This window comes from Manacus vitellinus, unplaced genomic scaffold, assembly GCF_001715985.3.
Source record: "Manacus vitellinus isolate BGI_N305 unplaced genomic scaffold, ASM171598v3 scaffold_14_pilon, whole genome shotgun sequence".
NCBI lineage: Eukaryota > Metazoa > Chordata > Aves > Passeriformes > Pipridae > Manacus > Manacus vitellinus.
Window position 1 is genome coordinate 331,186 of NW_021939063.1, and position 20,755 is coordinate 351,940.

The 20,755-nt window shown below is 52.0% G+C and overlaps 1 protein-coding gene across 1 annotated transcript in view; it reads left to right on the top strand.

The window, feature by feature from the left end:
* Positions 1-20,755, top strand: part of PLXND1 (plexin D1) — an 85,355-nt gene that overhangs the window by 38,551 nt on the left and 26,049 nt on the right. The window contains exons 5-19 of the mRNA XM_029958306.1: positions 34-163; positions 682-856; positions 2,331-2,439; positions 3,344-3,446; positions 6,337-6,441; positions 6,614-6,703; positions 7,545-7,638; positions 9,952-10,115; positions 11,855-12,006; positions 12,122-12,221; positions 15,306-15,445; positions 15,800-15,967; positions 17,774-17,864; positions 18,028-18,303; positions 19,227-19,376. Coding sequence (XP_029814166.1) covers positions 34-163; positions 682-856; positions 2,331-2,439; positions 3,344-3,446; positions 6,337-6,441; positions 6,614-6,703; positions 7,545-7,638; positions 9,952-10,115; positions 11,855-12,006; positions 12,122-12,221; positions 15,306-15,445; positions 15,800-15,967; positions 17,774-17,864; positions 18,028-18,303; positions 19,227-19,376 — 2,047 coding nt within the window. The remainder of the gene's footprint in view (positions 1-33; positions 164-681; positions 857-2,330; positions 2,440-3,343; positions 3,447-6,336; positions 6,442-6,613; positions 6,704-7,544; positions 7,639-9,951; positions 10,116-11,854; positions 12,007-12,121; positions 12,222-15,305; positions 15,446-15,799; positions 15,968-17,773; positions 17,865-18,027; positions 18,304-19,226; positions 19,377-20,755) is intronic.

A 20,755-nucleotide genomic window follows, 5' to 3' on the forward strand; every position in this document is an offset into this window, starting at 1 on the left:
ATCAACCATGAGCTGTTCCCCTGTCCGTTGCAGGTGTTCTTTGCAGCATGAGTGCACCAACTCCACAGGGGCCAACTTCTGGGCGAGTGTGAGTGAAGGAGTGCAGCAGTGCCCCTCCATGACCATCCTGGAGCCCGAGATCAATATTGACAAAGAGAACCCGGTGCGTTTGATCCCAGTAATAAATCAATCACCTGCAGTGTCCGTAGAGCCGTTACCTGCTCTCAGGGCAGGTAACTCTCCATGCTCCTCCAGCAGAGAGCACGGCTCCGCAGGGCTCACATGTGGGTCAGGGGGATGCTCTGCTGAGCTGCTGTGTCAGGCCAAGGCTCTCAGAGGGCTGGGGGTGACCTCCTGCACCCTGGAGCTGGCTGGATGCTTGTAGGCAAACAGAACCTAGAGCTGCTGCACCAAACACACAGGGGAGGGTAGCAGAATTTCAAACACAGATGATCAGCTGCAGATGGCTGAGTCAACTCATTTTCTGGTTTTGTATTGTTGCTATTTTTAACTATTTTAATTGTATTTTTAATGTTTTCATCAAAATATTTTTTGTTTAAAGACAGACCCTGTCTGTGGGTTTGTTTTGGAGTCGTCTACCTCTGAAAAGCTCCTAAAATGTTGAAAAATTCTAAATGTAATTTTCTGACATAAAATAACTGATTTTTTTGTCTAATATAGGCCCTGATAATACAAATAAATGGAACTATCCCGAACCTGAATGGAACAAATATTTCATGTGACTACGGAAACAACATCCACACAGTAGCTAGAGTTGCTGGAGATTATGTAAACCAATTTATTTATTGCAGTTTGCTTCCACGTGAGAAATATCCAGCATTTCCTGATGACCAAGGTATGTAGAGGCAAGCAAGCTGGGTTCCTTCTAACTACTTTTGTGGACATAATTTTTAATAGACTTCATTTCTTTTTCCATTTGTATATGCAGATAATGCATACAGGGAAGAAAAGCCCAAAGCTGCTTCTCTTTTACAGGGCATATGACTCTGAAGCGTAGGAGTTCCACCATCTTTCCACAAAGTGACAGTGTTTCAAATCTATCAATTTTTGTTTTAAACATCAGAATTTAAATGCCAGTTAATGGACTTACTTTTATCTGATTTGAGTTTTTGCTTCAGATTTAGTAAGCACTAAGCCAAAAATGTTTCAGCCTTGGACAAATAATGTTGCTCCTTATATTGATATTTTCAGTTGCTCTGTTTAATTTCCCTCTGCAACACGTGCTGCCTTTCAGGAGAAGCTCTGGAAAAAGAGCAAGTGGGTGCCTAAAAGAGCTCAGGAACTCTTAGTCCCTGAACCAGATGGAGCTTTGCAGTGTCCCCTGGTTTCTGATGGTACCACAGGGGAGGCCCATCCCAAGGCTCCTGGAGCTGCCTGCGGAGGGGCGAGCGCCTGTGGATGAAGCTGAAGGAGGCCGAGCTGATGGCTGAGCTGACCCCATCTGAGATCAGCCACTTAGCAATGGAGTCGGCCCCTCTCATAGTGCCTTCAGAGAAGTTCAGTGCTTCATTCCAGACTTGAGTGCTTATTAAATTTTCATCCTTCGAGCCTGGAGTGAATGCGCTATTGAAGATGGCTGACTTCAGTAGAGAGAGAATTAGACAGTCCTTTTGAAAATCCCACTTTTCCTAGGCCCATTTGTAAAGCTGCGTTGTTTTTCTCCCCAGCTATCCAAAGAATGAGAGATCATTAACTGCTCTGTATTGTTGGTTATGGCAATGTCCAAATGAATTTCTGGAATCCAATGCATTGATTTATTGTCCATATTCTGAAAGAGGCATTGTCTCTTCTCCTTGGTGCTTATATGGCAAAATTGCAAAGAAAAAAAAATTCAGCAATTTTGGGGGGAGGGGAGGTAGTATGGCATCTTGAGCAGCCAAAAAAGGGATTTCCACTCTCCTCTGAGTGTTTGTTGTCATGGGGAAAGTGAGCAGGGTTTTAAAACATGATAACTAACATGTTTAAATTACCACATTTTTTAAAAATATAATTTAGCACCAACTGTACGTGAAGACAATTATTAACTCTGCTAATTAACACTTGCACAACACGCTGAAATTTTGTGCTGAAAGCCACAATGTTCTTTTCTGTGAGGGTAGTGTAAAGCACTGATTTGGGAGGGAAGGGCTGAAAGTCAGAGGACAAAGAATGGCTGGTCCAAGCTCTGAAATGCAGCTTGGAGGAAGCCCTAGGGAAAACAAATCAGATTTAGCCCTTGTTTTCCCAAGGGTCTGTTTTGTCTACTGTCTTGTCGTGAGCGTGAGCGAGGGGCTCTTGCAACCCAATATTCTTTGGCTTGATTCTCTCAGACCACGTGGTGGTTGAAACTGCTCTCCGGGTCAACAGCAAAAACATTATCCAGGCCAGTTTCACCATCTATGATTGCAAAAGGACTGGAAACATTTACCCAAAGAGAGCGTAAGTGACCCCGGTGTGTGGGCAGCGGGGCCCCCACAGGCGGGGCACGGGTGGCACCGGGGTGATGGAGGCAGGTGGGGTGGTTTGGAGGTGGGAGGTGCCAGCACACAGCTGGACGAGGGTCTCCCTGTGTGGAGTTAATGGGAGAGCACAGCCCCTGCCAGTGGGTGGCTGGGGGCCTGAGCAGGATTTGGCAGGATCGTGGGGGATGCAATACCAGGGATTTACAGAGGAGGGTCCTCACGTCGTCTCAAGCCATCTGGACATGTTGGGTTTCTTTTAAACATGAATAATATTTTTATATAAAGCTTGGTCTGTTAACCCTTCAGCAGCAGAACCAGCCTCCCCAGAAATCCTTGGAAGCACAAGGAAGGGAAGGACATTCTCTCTTGCCCTTTCCAGCCCTGGGCGGGAGCAGCCACATACCCCCATCAGGAGGATGGGCTGGAGGGGGACTCTGGTGCCACTCTCCAAAATTCATCCACCTCTCCGGAGTGTAACAGCAGGGCCAGGCTGCAGGGACCCCGTGTCCTACCTGCCGGCACTCCCGTGCCTGTGCAAACAGCAGGGAGAGCCTTCATCAGGCCTGACTTGGCCGGCTCCCTGGAGAGGCGGATGGAGGGAAAGAGTGTTTTTGGCAGAAAAGCATTTTATGCTCAGCAGGTGCGTGGCTCCTGGCCTACTGTGGCCTGGAGCAGGAAGATGATGTCTGGGGGTGATGGGCTCTGCCCACATCCCCTGCTGGCTCCCAGGGAGAGGAGGAGAGCGAAATTCAGCACCTGCCATGGGTTTTTCTGGGCACCATTGTAGACTGAACTGTGTGAAGACAGGTTGTAGGGCCTAGGTGTGGCTCCTCTGAGCAGCTTAAACTCTGCTTTTCTCACCCATACCTTTACCATTCCAGGTGCACCAGCTGCCTCTCGGCCAGGTGGAAGTGTCACTGGTGCCCCTCCACCTACACCTGCGTCTCCAACCACTCGCAGTGTGACAACGCGCTGCAGATGAAGGTGAGGCCCATTAAACTGCTGCTCAGGCTCTGAGCCTCCTCCAGCAGCCACTTGCTGGCACAGCTTGTGCCCGGCTGGAGTTGGGGCACCCTTCTCAGCTGGTGTCCAGGAGAGGGGTGTGTGCAGGCAGGTGAAGCTGCAGCTGCATCACACCGTGCTGTGCCGTGCCGAGGTGTGTGTGGGAGGAGGCTGGCAGCCTGGCTAAAGCATTCAGCTGTCCTGGTGCCCTCAGTGGGCTCTGTCCCTTGGCTCTCTATCACCTCCCATGTCTGGAGCAATGCTGCTGCTTTTCCACATCCTGGGCCGCCTGGGTTTCAGTGTGAGAAACGCAGCCATACTCCACCATTCCCTAGGCTCTGACTTGTGGTTGCTGTATGTTAATAACATGCTGGAGCACCACTGGTGGTGCTTGTCTATAGGAGAAAATCTCCCCTTTCCAAATTGTAGCTTTAATAACCGAGACTCAGTGTGTCCCTGCTTCTGAAATTTAAATTGAAGGTAATTTAAATAAAATTGGCTTTTTAGCAATCAATCTGCTGTAGATCCAAGCCAAGCTTTTACACCGTAAATTGAATATCCCTTTAGCACTGGTGCTCTGCTCTTGGCTCAGCTCTTCCAGTGTTCCCCATGCTTGTCACTGGGAGGAGTTTGGCCCCATGTCAGATGTCCCGCCTTCAGCCCCAGGCTGAAGCCCTGGGCCGGCTGTGGCATCCACTCTCCTCCAGTGGTAGGGGAGGTGGGTGGCTGTGAGTGCAGGTAATGAGGATGGGGATGGAGCTGGAGCCACCACATTGTAGCTCCATGCGATCGTGTCTAGTGTAAATCTCTGGGAAATGGGAATGGAAAAGTCTGTGCTGGGTGGCAGCTCCCAGCAGCGCAGGGTGGCGTGTCAGGATCAGCTGTGCCTCCCTGTGCATACCCAGGTGTTTTGGGGAAGCACGTCCTGCTTTGTCTGCTTTTCAGGTTCCAGTGCCTGGTGTTTGGCTGTCTGGACAGGTGCTGGGCACTTGAAAACCATCCCGACAGTTGCTCCTGTGGGGTGTCTGCCCTGTACTAGAGCACAGGGAGCTGTGCTGCAGGTCTGGCGCCTGCCAAGCTACAGGGCCTGTGGGTTCTCATGCTACGTGTTCTGCCAGGCACTGGCACTGCTGCTCGGGGCAGGGGCTTGGGGGTGTCAGTTCCAGCAGTGGCATCAGTTGACATCAGGGCTGTGGGACTGGCTGGGGACTGCCCTGGGTTAGTCCTAGATCAGCAGAGGACTGACTTTATTGTCTCAGATCTCCTACTCCAGAGGTGCAGTTGGGCTGGATGCTCAGCTGGTTGGGCATGTTTCTGTTTTCTCTCTGCTGATCTGTGTGAGCAGCTGCAGGATGAGGTGCTCTGTAGCCCAGGAAACACGGTGCCTCTTCATGTAGTCAGAGCTTTCAGTAAACAAACCATTGCGGGCACGACTGCACCTGAGCGCAGCTCCGCTGGGAAAGCAGCATCAGAGCAGTTCCATCCACAGCATCTTAAACATTCAGCCCCTTTGCTCTGATCCAGACACGAAGGATATAGTCAGCTGGAAGCTTTGTTTCTGGTTGCTGGTGAACAGCAGGAGAAGGAGCTGCAAGACGACAAGTTAATCAGTCCTCTAAAGTGTATTTCTCTTGGGAAGCTTTGCCAGCTCCAGTGACATGCAAGGACACACCAGGCCATAGGAGGTTTTGCATGAATTTTCTTGTAGCCCTGCTGGTTTTATTTTAACTCTTTTGATTCCCCTGGAAGAAGCTTGGGACTGAAATCTCTCCCCTGTGCTTTGTTTTGGTGTTTTGCTTCCCTTATCATGTGCATCTCTGTTATTTAATCTCCTTGTTTCGGTGGCACCAACTGTGCTTGGTTAGATGAGTGTCCTGACAGAAGTAAAGCATGTTCTCCACAGACAAACAGGCACATCCAGGTAGTTCCCTGACCCCTAGGTAGGTCTGGAGAGGGCAGGAGAGAAACTTCCCACTCACTGCGTGTCTGGTCCCAGGGATATGTCCGGCCCCAGGGATGTGTCTGGACAGGCATCCTGGTGCTGGGTGGGCAGGCTTGGCCTCTCCTTGGAGCAGCAGCAGCACTGGCATCAGCGGAGCCACAGTGGGCTAACCTTTAATGCAAGCGAGAGGAAATCTTGCCTGCTGCAAATGATTCTGCATAATGGACCAAGTATTTTGTTGTCTTTTACCCCAATGGCTCCACTGTCACAGGCGTTACTCTGGATGTACCCTGGGGCCACAGAGAAGCTGGCTTCATTTTTGCTGTAGCTTCGCACTGTGATTTACATCTCATGAGAGAACAGGACGGGCTTGTCATACGGGCTGGAATTCTGAGTCAGCTCCAGTGTCTGAGACATCAATTTAAAATGAGAACAAAACTGGGGGGACAGATGTCCTCTTAAAATCATTTTTCAGCTTTATTTAAGCCTTTCATTGCAGCTACCCTACTAGTGCAGGCCCCTCACTGGATCCCCTGTGGCTCACCGTATCCTCCCTCCACACACACGTGAGACCCCTGTGCCTTGTGGTGCCGCTGTGCAGGATGGAGGCCCTGGAACACAGACTCTCCTTGGGGGCTGGCAGGAGTGCTGATGCAGTGAATGGGACGTGGCTTCCAGCAGGCAGGAGAGGGTCACACTGGCAGATCTGCTGTTGGAGGTGGCAGTGGCTCCCTTCAGTGTCACTCCAACCATGTCACTGCTGGAGCCACAGCTGAGGCATGGATATGCAGTCGCTGTGCACCTGGCAGTACCTGGTTCCCAGTGAAATGAGTCTTACCAAGGGCCCTGATGTGTCCTCTTGTCTTGTCACTGAGGATGCTCAGCACGCACCCAGCTAACCTCTTTTTTCCTTGTTTTTGTACCTAACAGAAGAAAATTGACTGTCCTCGAATTGTACCTGCCCCTTTGGAGCCAATGCCCACAGGAGTATCTCGAGACATCACGATCTCACTCGCCAATGCGACTTTCTCTAAGGTAAAAATGTTCCTAGAGGGACTGGGTTCTGATCTCCTGTTTGACTTGGACACAGTTCAGGTACCGACAGCAGAACAAAGGTGGGACGCAATGCCTGCCTTTTCAGCTGACAGGTAGAGAACTGCACAAAACATTTGCTGCAGCTGTTCTGCCCTTGTCTTCCCTCTCCCAGGAGACAGCTCTGGAGTGCCATTTTGGGACAGACAGGACATTTGAAGCCCGGTGGGTGAACTCCTCTGCTGTGGAGTGTGTACGTGTGCTGGTGAGTCGGGGGGGTGAGGCTGCCAGCCCTGCTTCCCCCATGGTGAGGGCCAGGTCCAAGGGCAGGGAGGGTCTCACTGCCAGCCTCCAACTCAGCAGTGGGACGCTGCTTGCCTTCTTACCTCCCTCCTGGGTTCACCCCTCCAGCAAGAGGCTCTCTGTGTGCACCAATGCTGGCAGGGCACTCCTGCATCACGGGTGTTGTGTTCCCAGATCCATAGGGATCTGCAGTGGCTTTGACCTCTGCTCCCCTGGGGCTTGGGAAGGAGCTGCTTGTTTACCTTTCTAGATGGGAAGAGTTCAGTTCAGGCAAAAAATTTGGCCACCTTTCAGGGTTGCTATTTCTGTAGCTTTTATTTTGAATGAGGAATTGGCCTCAGAAAATGCTGTGCTGCTCACTAGAGAACTGTGTGTGGTTGTCAGAGGGCAGATTGCACCTCCAAAAGACAGCAAACGTTTGGGCTTCCACCAGTGGGAATATTGCAAGTGGAAGCTGGAGAGGAGCACTTTCCCATCACGTCACCTGTATTGCAGCCCAGCACTGAGAATGCACAGACAGGCCAGGCTGTTCATTTTCCTGTCCGTTTCTGCTAAAAATAGCAGCAAACCAGGGCTCTGCTCTCACTGTGGCGTGTGCTGTGTCCCGGTGCCCTTCACTGGGACCTCAGCAAAATGATTAAAACAAAACAGCCATCCTGCTCCTTCTGCTATAGATGAGACCCTCGTGTCTGGGGAAGCAGTGGTCAGAGAAGCCTCACAAGGAAGGTTCATCCATGTAGTGTGGGTATGGGACCTTCTATTTTACTAAATTTCCTAAGTTTTCACTTGTTTTTTGTGTGCAGCTCCACACATCAGAAAAAAGCCATCACTTCCCAGTGAACCTCCAGCTGAAGGACAGACCAGACAGATTTATTGACAGTCCGGAGATGATGACAGGTCTGAGTTGAAAATATGTTTATGCTTCTCTCATCTGGTCAGCTTGAATGACTCTCAAACCCGGGCAGAGTTTATGGGTAAAGGGTAGAGACCATGGCTCTGCCGGGCACAGCTCAGTTCCTTCTCTCAGGCACGTGCAAAAAGCATACTTACCCAGAGTTGCTCCCTGTGAAGGTGAGCCCAGAGCCCAGACAGGCACCTAGGACATCCCGGTTACAGCCAGGGAAGGTCAAGCCCCATCTGTGAATGCAGGCAGCTCTTGGTCACAGCAGGGATGTGGGGTGCCCCCAGGGCCAGGGAGGAATTCCTCCCAGAGGAGAAAAGAGTTGGGGCGGGGCTCTTCCCTTAGCTTTCACAGAAGTGTGGCATCAAGGTTCCACATGCTGTGAAAATTGAGTCTTCTTTTTGCCTTCTGTGTTGAGAAACAATAAAATCTCTAAACACATTCCATCCCTGGCCTGATCTCTGGGAAGAATGCTCAGATTTGCAAAAAAGCCCTTGCTGCATGAGCAGGCTGAGGCAGGCGGGCAGTCAGACTCAGTGTGCTCATATGAGGTGCCCAGGCAGGATGAGCCCCTTGTCGTGGGCTCTGCTTGGAGGCAGTATTCCCAGGAGGCAGTATTCCCAGGAGGCAGTATTCCCAGGAGGCAGTATTCCCAGGCTCTTTCACCTCTCGACAGTGTCAGCAGTTGTGGCAGAAGGGGCTGATTTACCCGAGGTGCAGAGGAGTAGGAGAGCCTGAAGGGAGGCTTCCTTTGGAGAATGGCTGTGACAGGGAGAGAGATACAAGCACCAACACTCACTGACCAGGATAAAAAGGTTTCCCTGTGGTAAATCCCTGTGTATGAAGGAGGATTGTCTTGCGCAGTCAAAATACCTGGAAATACTAACATGGGCGGGCATGACACGTGGCTTCCCTGCAGAAAGAAGATAGTGTCCATAATACAGCAGTAATCCTGAGGACTGGGGTGGGAGATTGGGGTTTTGGATATGCAGGAGACTCAGTTCTCTATGTGGGTGGTGCTGGGAGCAGGAACCACAGCAGAGAGAGCATGTTGGAATTCCCCCTTCTCCTGCACGAAGAAGAAGGAGCTCGCTTACACAGGCCATGTTTTCATCCGTCTGAATTGACCAGAATATTTGGAGTTCCTGTGGGACCCTTAGGCTGCTCTGGCTCCTTACCTTATTCAGCTGGTGTGAGTCACAATAGAGAGGCTGCCTTGCATCAGGGACAGAGATCTGCCAGGCCAGTTATAAATGTGGGCATTTTTTATAGCGTCTTTAATGAAATCGCTGATATTGGTGTTTATTATTTCAGTATTTATTAGCTTTTATTGTTTTGATAGTCCACTGAAGGAATAGAAGCTCTGCTACTGGGTGGAAAACCACCCAGTGTAACTCCCTGAGGGGACTGCAGACGTGGTGGACTAAGCTTTTTTTTGTGGAGAATAGGAGAGCCCCTCGGCACTGGTGACGTTACTTTAGCATGGCACAGGCAGGATGCTGGTGCTGGTAAAGTTTTGTTAGCACAGCACGGCAGAGTGTTGACGCTGAGGGACTCGTTAGTTGTTCATGAAGTGCCTCGAGATGCTCCCGTGAGCAGAAGTGCCAAATGTGACTGTTTCTGTGTTTTATGTTCTCCTGCAAGGTCTCCTCTGGGGAAAAGGGTGTGAAAGCCACACTTCCTGAGCATTTCTGGCTGTTATCTCAGCGGATACCCACACTCCAGTGGCAGAAGTCTTTAGGCTAGAGAGGAAATGTAACCCGGGGCACCAGCTAATGGAGAGGTGAAGGCGGTGTAGGAAAAAGATGTGGAAGCTGAGCTGAGCAGATCTGAAGGGAGAAGTCAATGAAAGGGGCCCATGGTCACAGGGGGAGGGAAGGGAACTGTAAACACTGTACAGAGTACAAATCACTCCATTTTTGTCAGTGTGGAAGCAATGTGATTGCTTTGCTGGCAGGAAGGAGCCAGCTTTACCAAGGAGCTTCCCGTGTGGATGCTGAGAGTTGGAAATGCGTAGCATGAATTGACAAAAAGATTCGAGTTTGGGTGTTGTTTGTTTTTCAAGGGGAATAAAAAGGAAAAGAAAGCGCTAAATTATGTTGCAGTGAGAACAAGCACTGAGGCCTTCTGGGAAATCTGCAGGATGGCAGCCAAGTGCTCTGCTCATCCACTGGATTTCAGATGTTGCTGGGATTAATGTAACCGGGGGTGGTGGGAGCGGGGGTGGGTGTTTGACTGCCTCAGGCTAAGCAAAGTTGTGTAAGCCACAGGCCCGGAGCTCACATTTTCTGTTGTCTCTGGTGGCTCAGTGGAGGTGTACAACTGTGGGACCGGCAGTGCCGACTGCTCCCAGTGCCTGGGGAGGGAGGACGTGGGGCACCGCTGTCTCTGGAGCGAGAGCAGCTCCAGCTGCAGGCTGCACACCGAGCCCCCCCAGGTCTCCGACGTCTGCCCAGCTCCTGAGATTAGGAAGGTAAGACCCAAAGGCAATACGGCGTGGGGTGAGGTGGGATGGGGTGGCATGGGGTGGGATGGGGTGTGGTGGGGTGTGGTGCTGAGGGGTGGGACCAGCCACCCTGTCCCAGCTGGGACAGAAGAGGATCCAGGCATTGTTCCTGGCACAGGACAGGGTCAAGACCAGCACTGAATTATTCACTGACTTTCTATGCTGTTGAGTCACCTAGTGCCAAGGACATCTTGCTAGTGACAGGATTCAGTCTTCATTGTGTTAGTGGGAAACATAACAGCAGCACAATTCAAATGCCCCAGAGTTCCTAGAGTTGCTAAAAGCAAGAAGGATATGTAGGGTTGGTTGAAGGATCCTTATCAGGAAAGCATTTAATGGAGCATGACTGAAATGTGATTGTGAGCCCTGTCTCCAGGCACATGTAAACTGCAGTTCTGCTGTGATTTAAGAGTGGCAGAGGGACCTTTGGGCATCATGCATTTTGAAATGTGTTTTACTTAAATTGTAGTTAAATTAATGTTTATTGGAGGCCTTTGGATCTGGGACTCTGCTTAGAGGTATGGTGGGAGCCAACAAATTGATCCCTGAAAACTAGCAAAGAAAATACATAGACCAGATCTTAAAATGGGGTCCCTAGAAAAAGAGAAGCTGGAGACACAAAACATCAGAACTGGCAAGGATGTGAGCATCAGAATTGGCAAGGATATGAGATTTCTGCTCTTAGGGAGGCATGTGGTGATCCAGGTGCTGTAACACTGCACAGAGGGGCTGCAGGATCCCCATTGCTGCCGCTTCCCTCTCATCACTGTGGGGGAGAGGTGCTCCCCCGAGTCTGTCCTTCCCCATACTCATCAAATGTTATCAGCACTCCCCAGAAAATAATGGAAGGAAACCACAGTTCAGGTTGCAGAGCGTCACCGACTCTGTCGCTATTTCCTTAGCAAAAAGTGACTGGTAAATCCAAACCCTCTGGAGTCATGCGAGCAGATGAGCCCTCACAGAGCCCTCTGGAGAGGGGCAGCTCAACCAGTGAAGGGGGCACTGAGCCTGGTGGTGGGTCCCCACCAGCCTTGGCCAGCTGGTGCCACCAGGAGTGTAGCACTGGCTCTGTGTGCCGCTGCCTGTGCAAAGGGAAAAGAGCCATTTTTGCTGGAAGGGGTTTGTTTCACCTGCTGAAGTCAGTGCGGTCGGTCCGTCCGGCGGTGCCCTCTTAATGCTGGCACAGTGTCACATCCTGTCCCCTTGCAGTGCTGAGATGTTGTTATGACCAGCACCCCATCCCCTCACAGCACTGCAGACAGCAGCTGCCAGGTGAAACCAGTGCTGTAGGAGATGGATTCAAAAGCAGGGGCGTGGAAGGAAGGATATTTCACCCTAGATGTGTTTGCAGCTGGAGTGATCCTTGTGACTAAACCCCAGTGCCAAACTGAGCACATAAGTGTGGTGGATTCTCCTTTGCCAAGCTACAGCAAGGAGAGAGTGGTGGCAGGCCTGCTAGGGGAGCAGGAGTGTGAGGAGTGATTCTCTCTGCTTCATGGGGCTCAAGTGGGGTGTGGGCACAGGGACCGGCTCAGGGATGAAGGCCAGAAGCTCATGGTGGTTCTCCCCAAACCTAGTCTAGGGGAAGGTGTGCCTGCCCATGGCAGGGAGGATGGGGCTAGATGATCTTTGAGGTCTCTTCCAACCCAAACCATTGTAGGATTCTGTGATCCTCTGACTTCATGCCCTGTCCCTTGGTGCTGCAGATCGAGCCGCTGCGTGGGCCGCTGGAGGGGGGCACGCTGCTGACCATCCGTGGGAGGAACCTGGGCCGCCGCTTCAGCGACGTCCTCGCCGCCGTGCGGGTGGGCAGCGTGCACTGCACCCCTCTGCCCGACAGATACGTCGTCTCTGAGATGTGAGCTGGGGGAGCTGGGGAGGAGGGCCCTGTCCCCTGCATGTCCCCTGCCTGTGCCTGCCCATCCCCATCCCTGCTGCCAGGCACTGCTGCCAACCACCTCATCCATCCACAGGATCGTGTGCCAGACCGGAGAGGCTCAGGAGGCGTTTTCAGATGTGGTAACAGTTAATGTGAGCCGGGAAGGGAGGTCCAGGGAGCGATACTCCTATGTGGTGAGTAGCCATCTCCTGAGTATTTCTTTGGTGATTCCTGCACCCTTTAGAGTGAGCCTGCAGCTCCACCCACCTTCCCTAGCTGGCTGGGAAATGGGATCTACAACTGAACATATCGGGGTCCTCAAGGAGCCACTGCGGTGTCTCCTCACCTGTGGTTACCTGAGCGGGATCTGGCAGGATCTCAGCAGGGTGTCGGTGGCACAGCCGTGCTCCCAGGCTCAGCTGGGATTAACGTTTCTCCTGCTATAAAAGGAGCTCAGTTTTCTTCTGCCTCTTTTGCTAAAGTGCTGTTACAACCTGTGAGATTTTTTGAGATTTGTGAAGTCCCTTTGTGAGGTGTAAGTTACATTCCATGAATTCACATTATTTAGAACTGATATTTTTGCTGCAGAGACTGTGTTAGTTTTTGCACGAAGTAATGTGTAGGGATTAGACTGGAGCTAACCCTCTGTCATTGTTCAAAGAAAAGCCCTTTATAGCTTTGTGCTGTGCCATCTCACAAAGACAGCTTTCATCTCTACAAACCTGAGAGAAATACATGCATTTCTTCTCTTCCCTACGCGACCCTTGTCCCTGGCTGGACACTACTCCTGGGCAGCCCCAGCGGGTGGGTGCCAAGGCATGCAGAGTGCTCTGAGCCTTTGTGCCTCTGCTCCAGCTTCAGCTGGGGCAGGACAGCCCATGGTGCAAGCTGTTGGCCTGGGAGGAGACTCGACGCCCCAGGAAAAAACGTTTGATTCCTGGTGGCCATTGTGAAGAATTTAAGACAGATCATGGAGTGTGATTCCCACCCCGTAGCCAATGAGAGGTTGGGTGTTTAGTTCAGGGAGGGTTACGGGTTACACAGCATGCATCTGGCACAGGCACGGCACTTCCCAGCACCCGGCAGAGCCAGGCCTGGCAGTGCACAGGGAGAGACTGGCAAGGAGATGGCCAGGTCAGTCTCAGCAGGAGATCCAGCACTCTGGAGTGGATTGAGGTGCCACAGGGGTACAACCCAGTGACAGCCCCGGGATCTGGGGGTTTCTCAGGACGTGTGTGCTCAGCCGGCACATCCCCGCTGCCCAGTACTGTCTGCCTGACAGAGGGGAGAGGGGCACGTGGCGTGGGAAAGGGCCAGGCGGCTCCTTCGCCAGCTCTTGGCATGTGAGGAAAAGCCTTTCAGGTAACACCTGTGGAAGCACCAGCACAGAACAAAGCCAGTCCCTGACCTCATCCTGGGTCCATGGCAGCCCTGTGCTGGCAGCTCCTGGGCAAGCTTGGGAAGCAGGCAGTGCCCCCCGGAGCGGGAGAGGAACCATTCCTGGTCAGGTGGCACAGCAGAAAGCTGCCTGTCTGTCTGTCTCTCAGTCTGTGTGTCTCAGCAGAGCTTGGAGCAGAGATGAGGAAGTGCCCTGCCTTGTGCACATGTGTCGTGGGGAGGGACACTGCATGATGCATTCCTGGGGGTGTGTCACACCAAAAGTTGCTTTGCAACTTTTCAAAAAGGTTGCTTCTGCACCATTTGCAGACCAAGCAACACTCAAGTTTTCTTGGTTCTCCTCTCATATCAATGGCATGCAGATGGAGTAGCCTACACCATGCAAGGCTGGTCTTGGTGAGATCTGAGCTTGGTTAGAGATACAATTTGCCTGGAAAAGTTTAAAAGACTTTCAGAGCTACCCTTCCAAAGAAAGTCCCTTGTGACATAGCAAATATTGTTTCTGTGCTACATGTTTCATAGTCCCCATTAGATGTGTCTAGAAGAGATAGGATTCAGCTGTAATTGTGCTGAGGAGAGGGGAGAGGCCCCTTCAGAACATTATAGCAGGCTGTGGGTGAGCTGGATTTGCCAAAGCTGCGATGGAGGCGATTGGTGCTGGCAGTGCACTGAGAGCAGCAGCCACTGGCTCTGGCTGAGGGGAAGAGCTGGAGGGCTTTGGGGAACAGGAACAATCCTCTCTCCTGTTGTAGCTGTACTTGTCAATGCATGGGTTAAGGGCCAAGGGCAGGAGACAGCTCCCTACAGACACCCAGAGAAATACAAAATGGATCCTATGAAAGTGGGTGACGGTCAGAAACAACAGTGAAAATGATTACAGAGGAATGAAGCCATCTGAACGTAGGACAAGGACAAGGGTAGCTGTTAATACATGGGTTTGTGTAGTGAGGACTGCCAGGCAAGGCATTAGCAGCAGGTTCGGCCTGCACTCCACAGGCCCATACGAGTCTGCTCTGAGAGGCGGCCTAGGGGTGAGCAGGACCAGCCCCCACGGGCCTCCTGCCTCAGGGCATGTGCTGTCTGAGAGGGAGTTACCACTGCCCTATGGAAGGGTCTTGAGATCATTATTTGTTCTGCCCTGGCTGTCCTACTCAAATGGAGCAGGGACGTTGCCAGCAGCCTCTCCTGGGGTGCCTGTGAGCAGACACAAGGGCTCAGTGCCACGTGAGTTATCAAAGCCTCCAGCTCATGAATCTCAGGAAGATTTCCAGGGGCTGCAAACACAGATAACATACACGCTAATTTCTGCTGCAAATGGTGAGAGGCAAAGTAACTTCCCCTTTAGTTCCTGTCGTCGCCTCAAGAGATGCAGATTTTAAGCTTCCTTAAGCAGGGGTTTGGTATTCAATTATATAGACCCAGGTGTCTGTTTTCACCAATCTCAAAGCCATCATCCGGTGGGGCTTTAACATTTTCCTTGCATTTAGGAGGACATGGATCTGGAAGGGCAGAGGTGGTGGGAGAGGGAATGAATGAGAAATTTCCTTTCGTAATGGACCTGGAGCTGTTGCTGGCTCTGGACCCCCCTGCTGGAAAACTGAAGGGGCTGATGGGATCCTGGGCTTCTGTTTGGCCTCATGTCTCATTTATAGCCAGAATTTAGAGACCACAGAGAGTCACAGATTTTGTATTGTCTCACTCCTTAGTGCTTGTACCTCTCCTCTAGTTCTGAAATCCTGCCAGTGAAAGCTTTGCTGTGCTGCTGTTTGAGCCTCACAGTGTTGGATACTTACATGTTCTGAATCAATTCCCATGTGTGGTGTAGAGTATCCAGCTGGGGATTTACTAGGCTAGAAAACAGATTTCCCCTTTGTTTTTAGCTTCCCCTGGTGCAGTCCATAGCTCCCTCGAATGGCCCGAAGGCTGGAGGAACCAGAGTGACCATCAGAGGTAGCAGGCTGGATGTCGGCTCAGAGCTCCGTGTCCTCATCAACTCCTCCAAGCAGTGCACTGACCTCAGGTGAGAGCAGGGCTGGGCTGGTGACAAGAGACAAAGCATTAGGAAGGATGGTATTGGCCTCCAGGTGGTCAAGCAGGGCAGGTGTTTTGGTGGGGGGCACCACTCCATGCTGGCAGAGCATTCCCCTGCCTGCCCTTTCCCTGTGGCTGTAGGGGAACTGGTCTGGCAGCTGGGATGATGTGTGCTGGGAACTGCTCATTAGCAGGCCAAGTGTAACAGGCAGTTGGCATGTAACTGCAAGCTTCTTCTCCCCTGTGGCTGCCACCTGCCTGGCTGCCGAGGGGTTGCCCAAGGCCACAGTGCCGGGCTCCAGCCGCTGCCTGTGCCACAGCTCACCTGCCTCTTCCCGCGCAGCCGCACCGACAGCACCATCACCTGCACCATGCCCGCCGCCGAGCTCACCACGGCTGTGCCAGTCTGCGTGCAGTTTGAGAACAAGTCTTGTGTCAGCCTCAACATCACTTTCAAGTATGAGAAGAACCCGGTTATATCAGACATCAACCCCAAAAAGAGCCAAATCAGGTGAGATCCTGTCCCAGCCAAGACAGCCTGTGAAAGAGAGGGTCAGTTCCAGGCTGGTGGGAGAGGGTCCTACTGGGAGAAAGGGGCTTTCCAACCCTGGAACTGGACACATTACCTTGCAGATGGGTACAGAGGGCACTGCAGCTTGCTCTCAGGGTGCTCCAGGGCACCCCAGCACGGGAGTAGAAGAGGTCTCACACACCAGGACTGTCCATAGCTTGGTTTGATGCATTTAGGAGTGGAAAAATGTCAGCCTTAGTACCTGTACCGTGCATACCCGGTGGGTGCTTTAGAGAGGTTTCAGGTGGGAGCTTAATGAGACCCTGAGGATTTTTCTTGGCAGTAAAACTGTAGGAGGATGAGATTTGTACTTTTGGATTTCAACCTTCTCCGAGGTCACAGTATTTAATTTTTAAAGTGTGTTGCTTTTAATTTCACGTCTCTCTGTGGAGCACTCAGGCTTCTGTTCCTTTGGATATCATAGCGAAATCCCACCCTCCTCAGCTGTGAAGCCTGGAAAATCCAGGGCTGACCAGGAAATCTGGGACGCCAGCAGCTGTGCCGGCAGGACCTTGGTGGAAGCAGCACACCCAGGGGCGAGCACGAGCAGGCTCTGGTGCTCTGATCCTTGGAACAAAGCCGCCTCTCGGCATTCCCAAGCACAGCGCCAAGGCCGCAGGCTGTGGGAATGTTAGTGGAAAGGCAGAGTCATGACTCATCGAGGCTCAGCCCCTTGCAGGCTCCCAACTGCTGAGTGTCGAGAGTGCTGTCTAAAAAGAGTCAGGGGAAGAATGTCCCTGCTTGTAGTCACAAGGGAAACCACTGGCATATTTCTCCATCACCTTAGTCTGCTTCCTTAGCACTTACAGCAGTTCCCAAATTTCAGAGTGCAGGGACTGTGACTTCTGCAGCCTGTGTGGTGGCTTATGCAGTCTGACTGCTGGCCATGCTGCTGGGCTGTTGACCATGAGGGTGTCAATAACTTGTGTAAAAATTTAGCTGGAACTGATTTCTGTTACCATATTGATAAAATAATAATTCGTATAAACAAAATTTAAACCAAAACAGAAATTGTAAGCTAGTCTGCAGATGTGACAGGCTCCTAGTTAGAAACTTGGATCATAACCACCTGTGATACCCACAGGCTTCAGAGAACCTTGGGGCCTTACGGCCAAAGTCACTGTGCCTGGAGTGCTCTTCACATAATAGGATTTGTGAGTCCTGACTGTTCCCTGGCAAATACTCTAACCAGGTCAAATATGATATGGAGGAAGGGTTCTCCAGCCCTTGCTCTGCCTTGTGCACATCAGTGCTGCTCGTTCATGTTGTTAGTTGACTGCACAGTGAGAGGCCCATGGGTCACATTTTCCCCCCAGCAGGTACAAAACACAACAACTTTCACATTCTGATCTAAATCAGAAGTTCGTAGGAGATGCAGGATCCCTGTCAGCCTCTAAGGGACTTTCCCCTCTTCAAGCCTCACAGTTCTCTGCAGGTCCCTGAGTGGCAGGGAGAGGGGCAGAGTCATGGGTAGGGGCAGGGGATGTCTCCTGCTGCTGGAAGAGGCCCTCTCGCTTTCCACCACAGCATCTGCTCCTCCTTCCTTCCTTCCCTGATACCATGGTAGCAGTGTGGATCCTTACTGTAAGCAGGAAGAAGACTTTGGCTGTTGGGTCACATTTTCTGCTCAAGCAGCTGGGAAACATCTCTGGGAAAAGAGATGAGGACAGGAGGGAGACAGCCATCATACCCTGCTGCTGCACTGTCCTCTGCAGTCACCCTCTCTTTCTTCCCTTCTCCTAAAAGTGGGGGCAGGATCATCACCCTGGAAGGAAGAGGCTTTGGGCTGGTCCAGAACGTGTCCATGGCTGTCCGTGGCATCGGCAGAGAACACACGGTGGGTGTCCTGGCTGGGTGTGGCCCGGTGACAGAGTGGGGCTGTGTGTCCACTGCCAGAGGATGGCTGGGCTGTGCAGCTGAGGCCTCAGCCCACGCCTCAGGATGGGCTGAGAGCGCTCGCCGTGCTGGGTTCTGATGTTCTCGCGCTCTCCTGCTTGCAGTGCTGTAGGGTTCACACTGACACCACGATCACCTGCCCCTCTCCAGCTGCCTCCAACATCACTGTGGGGAGCAAGCCTGCCCCCGTCGACTTCTACCTCAATGGGCGCCTCTACACAGATGACCGCCCAGCTCTGGATGAGGAGATGTACCCTGAGGAGGCCCTGCACTTCAGCAAGTTCAGCCTGGAGTACTATGCTGACCCCCAGTTCTCCACAGCCAAGAAGGAGAAGTGGATCAAGCACCATCCCGGCGAGCCCTTAACTCTGGTCATACATGTAAGAGAGTGGCTGTTACAGCTCTGCTTCTCTCAGGGTGCTGCCTGCTCCCCCATGGGCAGGGTGCTGCCTGCTCCCCCATGGGCAGCTCCACAGTCCTGAGTACCAGTGCAGTGACCGTCCACAGGGAGAGGAGAGAGAAGTGAGTAGCTGGGGACTGGAGAGGCAGGAGCACATGCTTCAGGCTCAGCATGCTGCTCCTGTGTGTCTCTGTCCCAGGAGATGCAACCTGGCCTGAGGATGCCCTCTGAGACAGAGCTGCCTGGGAGAGTGTCATAGCATGAGACTAAATGAAATACTGGATGTGTGAAAAAGAATGACCATGCACTGGCCTGAAACAAGGCAGGTGCTGCAGACGAGCCTGACAATAGGTGTTTATTCCTGCAGAAACAGATCATGCAATCTTCTGTTTTGACTACTGAATTCAGCTCAGCTCACAAGGAAGTCAGGGTGCAGCAGTTGAGTGGCCTGGACGATGAGCAATAGTAATTCAAAGGCCATTGTTCACTGCAGGATATCCTCCCTGCTTGCAACGTGCTCCAGAAATGTGCTCCCCCTTTCTCAGGCTCCACAGGCGCATCCCCTGGCTGTCCCCTCTGTTGTACATCCTTCCCCCTCCCAGGTGGGCGCTTACATCTTTATCTTCAGTGCACAGCAGGCCAGATCAAAAGCAGATTTTTCCAGGTTCCATGAGGGGCTTGCTCATCCCATTGCCCTGTGCTGAGTGAGGAATGGGAAACAGGAAAATGGGGAATGGCCTGGTTCTGGCTTTCCTGTGGAGTGCTGGAAAGATGTCCTTGGTGAGGGAGAGTCCTCCCAGGTCTGCAAAACAGTGGGGAATATGGAAAGTAAAGCAGGAAGATCAGTTGCAATTCCAGCTGCTGCTCTGCAGCCTGACATCCTGATTCTATTTCTGTCTTTAGAAGGAGCCTGACAGCCTGGGCCTGGAGAGCAATGAGTACCAGGTGAAAATCGGCCTGATCTCATGTGAGATCCAGATTGTTTCAGACAGAGTCATCCACTGCTCCGTCAATGAGTCGCTGAGCACCTCGGAGAGGCAGTTGCCTGTGACGGTGAGTTCCAGAGCCCCTGCACTGTGGGCATGTAGGGTGGAGGGGTCCTGCTGCAAACCCTGTGCGTGAGGGACCTGCCCAGCTCACCCACTGGTGACCCCGCACAAGGCTGCACAGATGGAAGGGTGCACAAAGCACACCGTGCTGGCAGCTGTCCCGGGGCAGCTGGTCAGTGGGATGGAGGCTGCCCAAGTTGTGGTGAGGGGCTGCCACGTTCCAAGTCATGGGACATGGACAACTGCCTGCTGAGGTGCTGCACTGTGCCAGGGGGAGGTTACTCAGTTCTGCTGGGGCTTGGTGAGGTCTCAGGCATGTGAGGTTTTGTCACTTGCAGTGATTTTCTGTCCCCCATGAGATACGTTTGGGGAATTCCTTACAACTTTCAGCCAGCTGCTCTGCTCCCACCAGCAGAAGGGCCACGAATGGCTGTGACAGTCTGACCCTCACCAAGCTGGGTCCCTGCACGTGACCAGGAGTATGAGAGGAGTACCAGGGCCAGACAGACTCATGTTGCTTCCAGGGGCTGCTGCTTTGTCACTGCAAAGACTTCGGTGTTCAGGGCTTTTGTTCCTCTTTGTGTCTGCAAAATTCACCATGCTTTGGTGCTGCCCTGTTTTCCAGAGGGCTTGACTGAAGTGCTGTGCTCGCCCTCAGTTTCCCTCATGCCATATGCAATCCGTTGCCATCCAGGGATGTGACTATGGCTCTTTGTATCTGAGAGAAAATGCCTCCACCTCTGTGGTCTGAGACACTGCTGCCCCCTTCCTGTCCTTGTGTTGGCAGGGTTAGGGCTGTGGGATGGGTGGGAGCCCGTAGTGTGGGCAGGGAGGAAAAGGAAGGCTGAAGGGACTTGAGGAGCTGTAGACTTGAGCAGCCCAGAAGAAAAGCATGAGGATGAGCCACCAGTTTGCTGACAGGGTTGTCCAGTTTACTGGCAACAGTTTGAGGCATATGAAATTCTGTTGCAAACTGGAAATGTGGTAATGCAGAAGTAGCAAAATTTCCCAAGTAATTTTAATGGAAATTTTAAACAGGGTAATTTTTTTTTTTAAAGAACTGAGAAACAGGGAAATCCCTTTGGGGAAGAAAAGGGATTTATGAGTTTGCTAGTCTTGGTGTGACATAAATCATTCAGGACAGTGCCTTAGTGGGTCCCCAGGAAGCAGGAGAATGATACCCAGCCCTAAATATCACAAGACTGTTCAGAGTGCACCAGCAGTGAAAGTGCAGCTAAATAATCTGCTTGTATTCACACCTGTGCACCCTTGCTAAACCTTCAGACATGGTTCAGGCCATCCCTGCCATCTCTTCCATGGGTGACTGCTGCTTTATAACACACTCAACAGCTTTGGTGACACAGGGCAGGTGTGTGCAAGGGT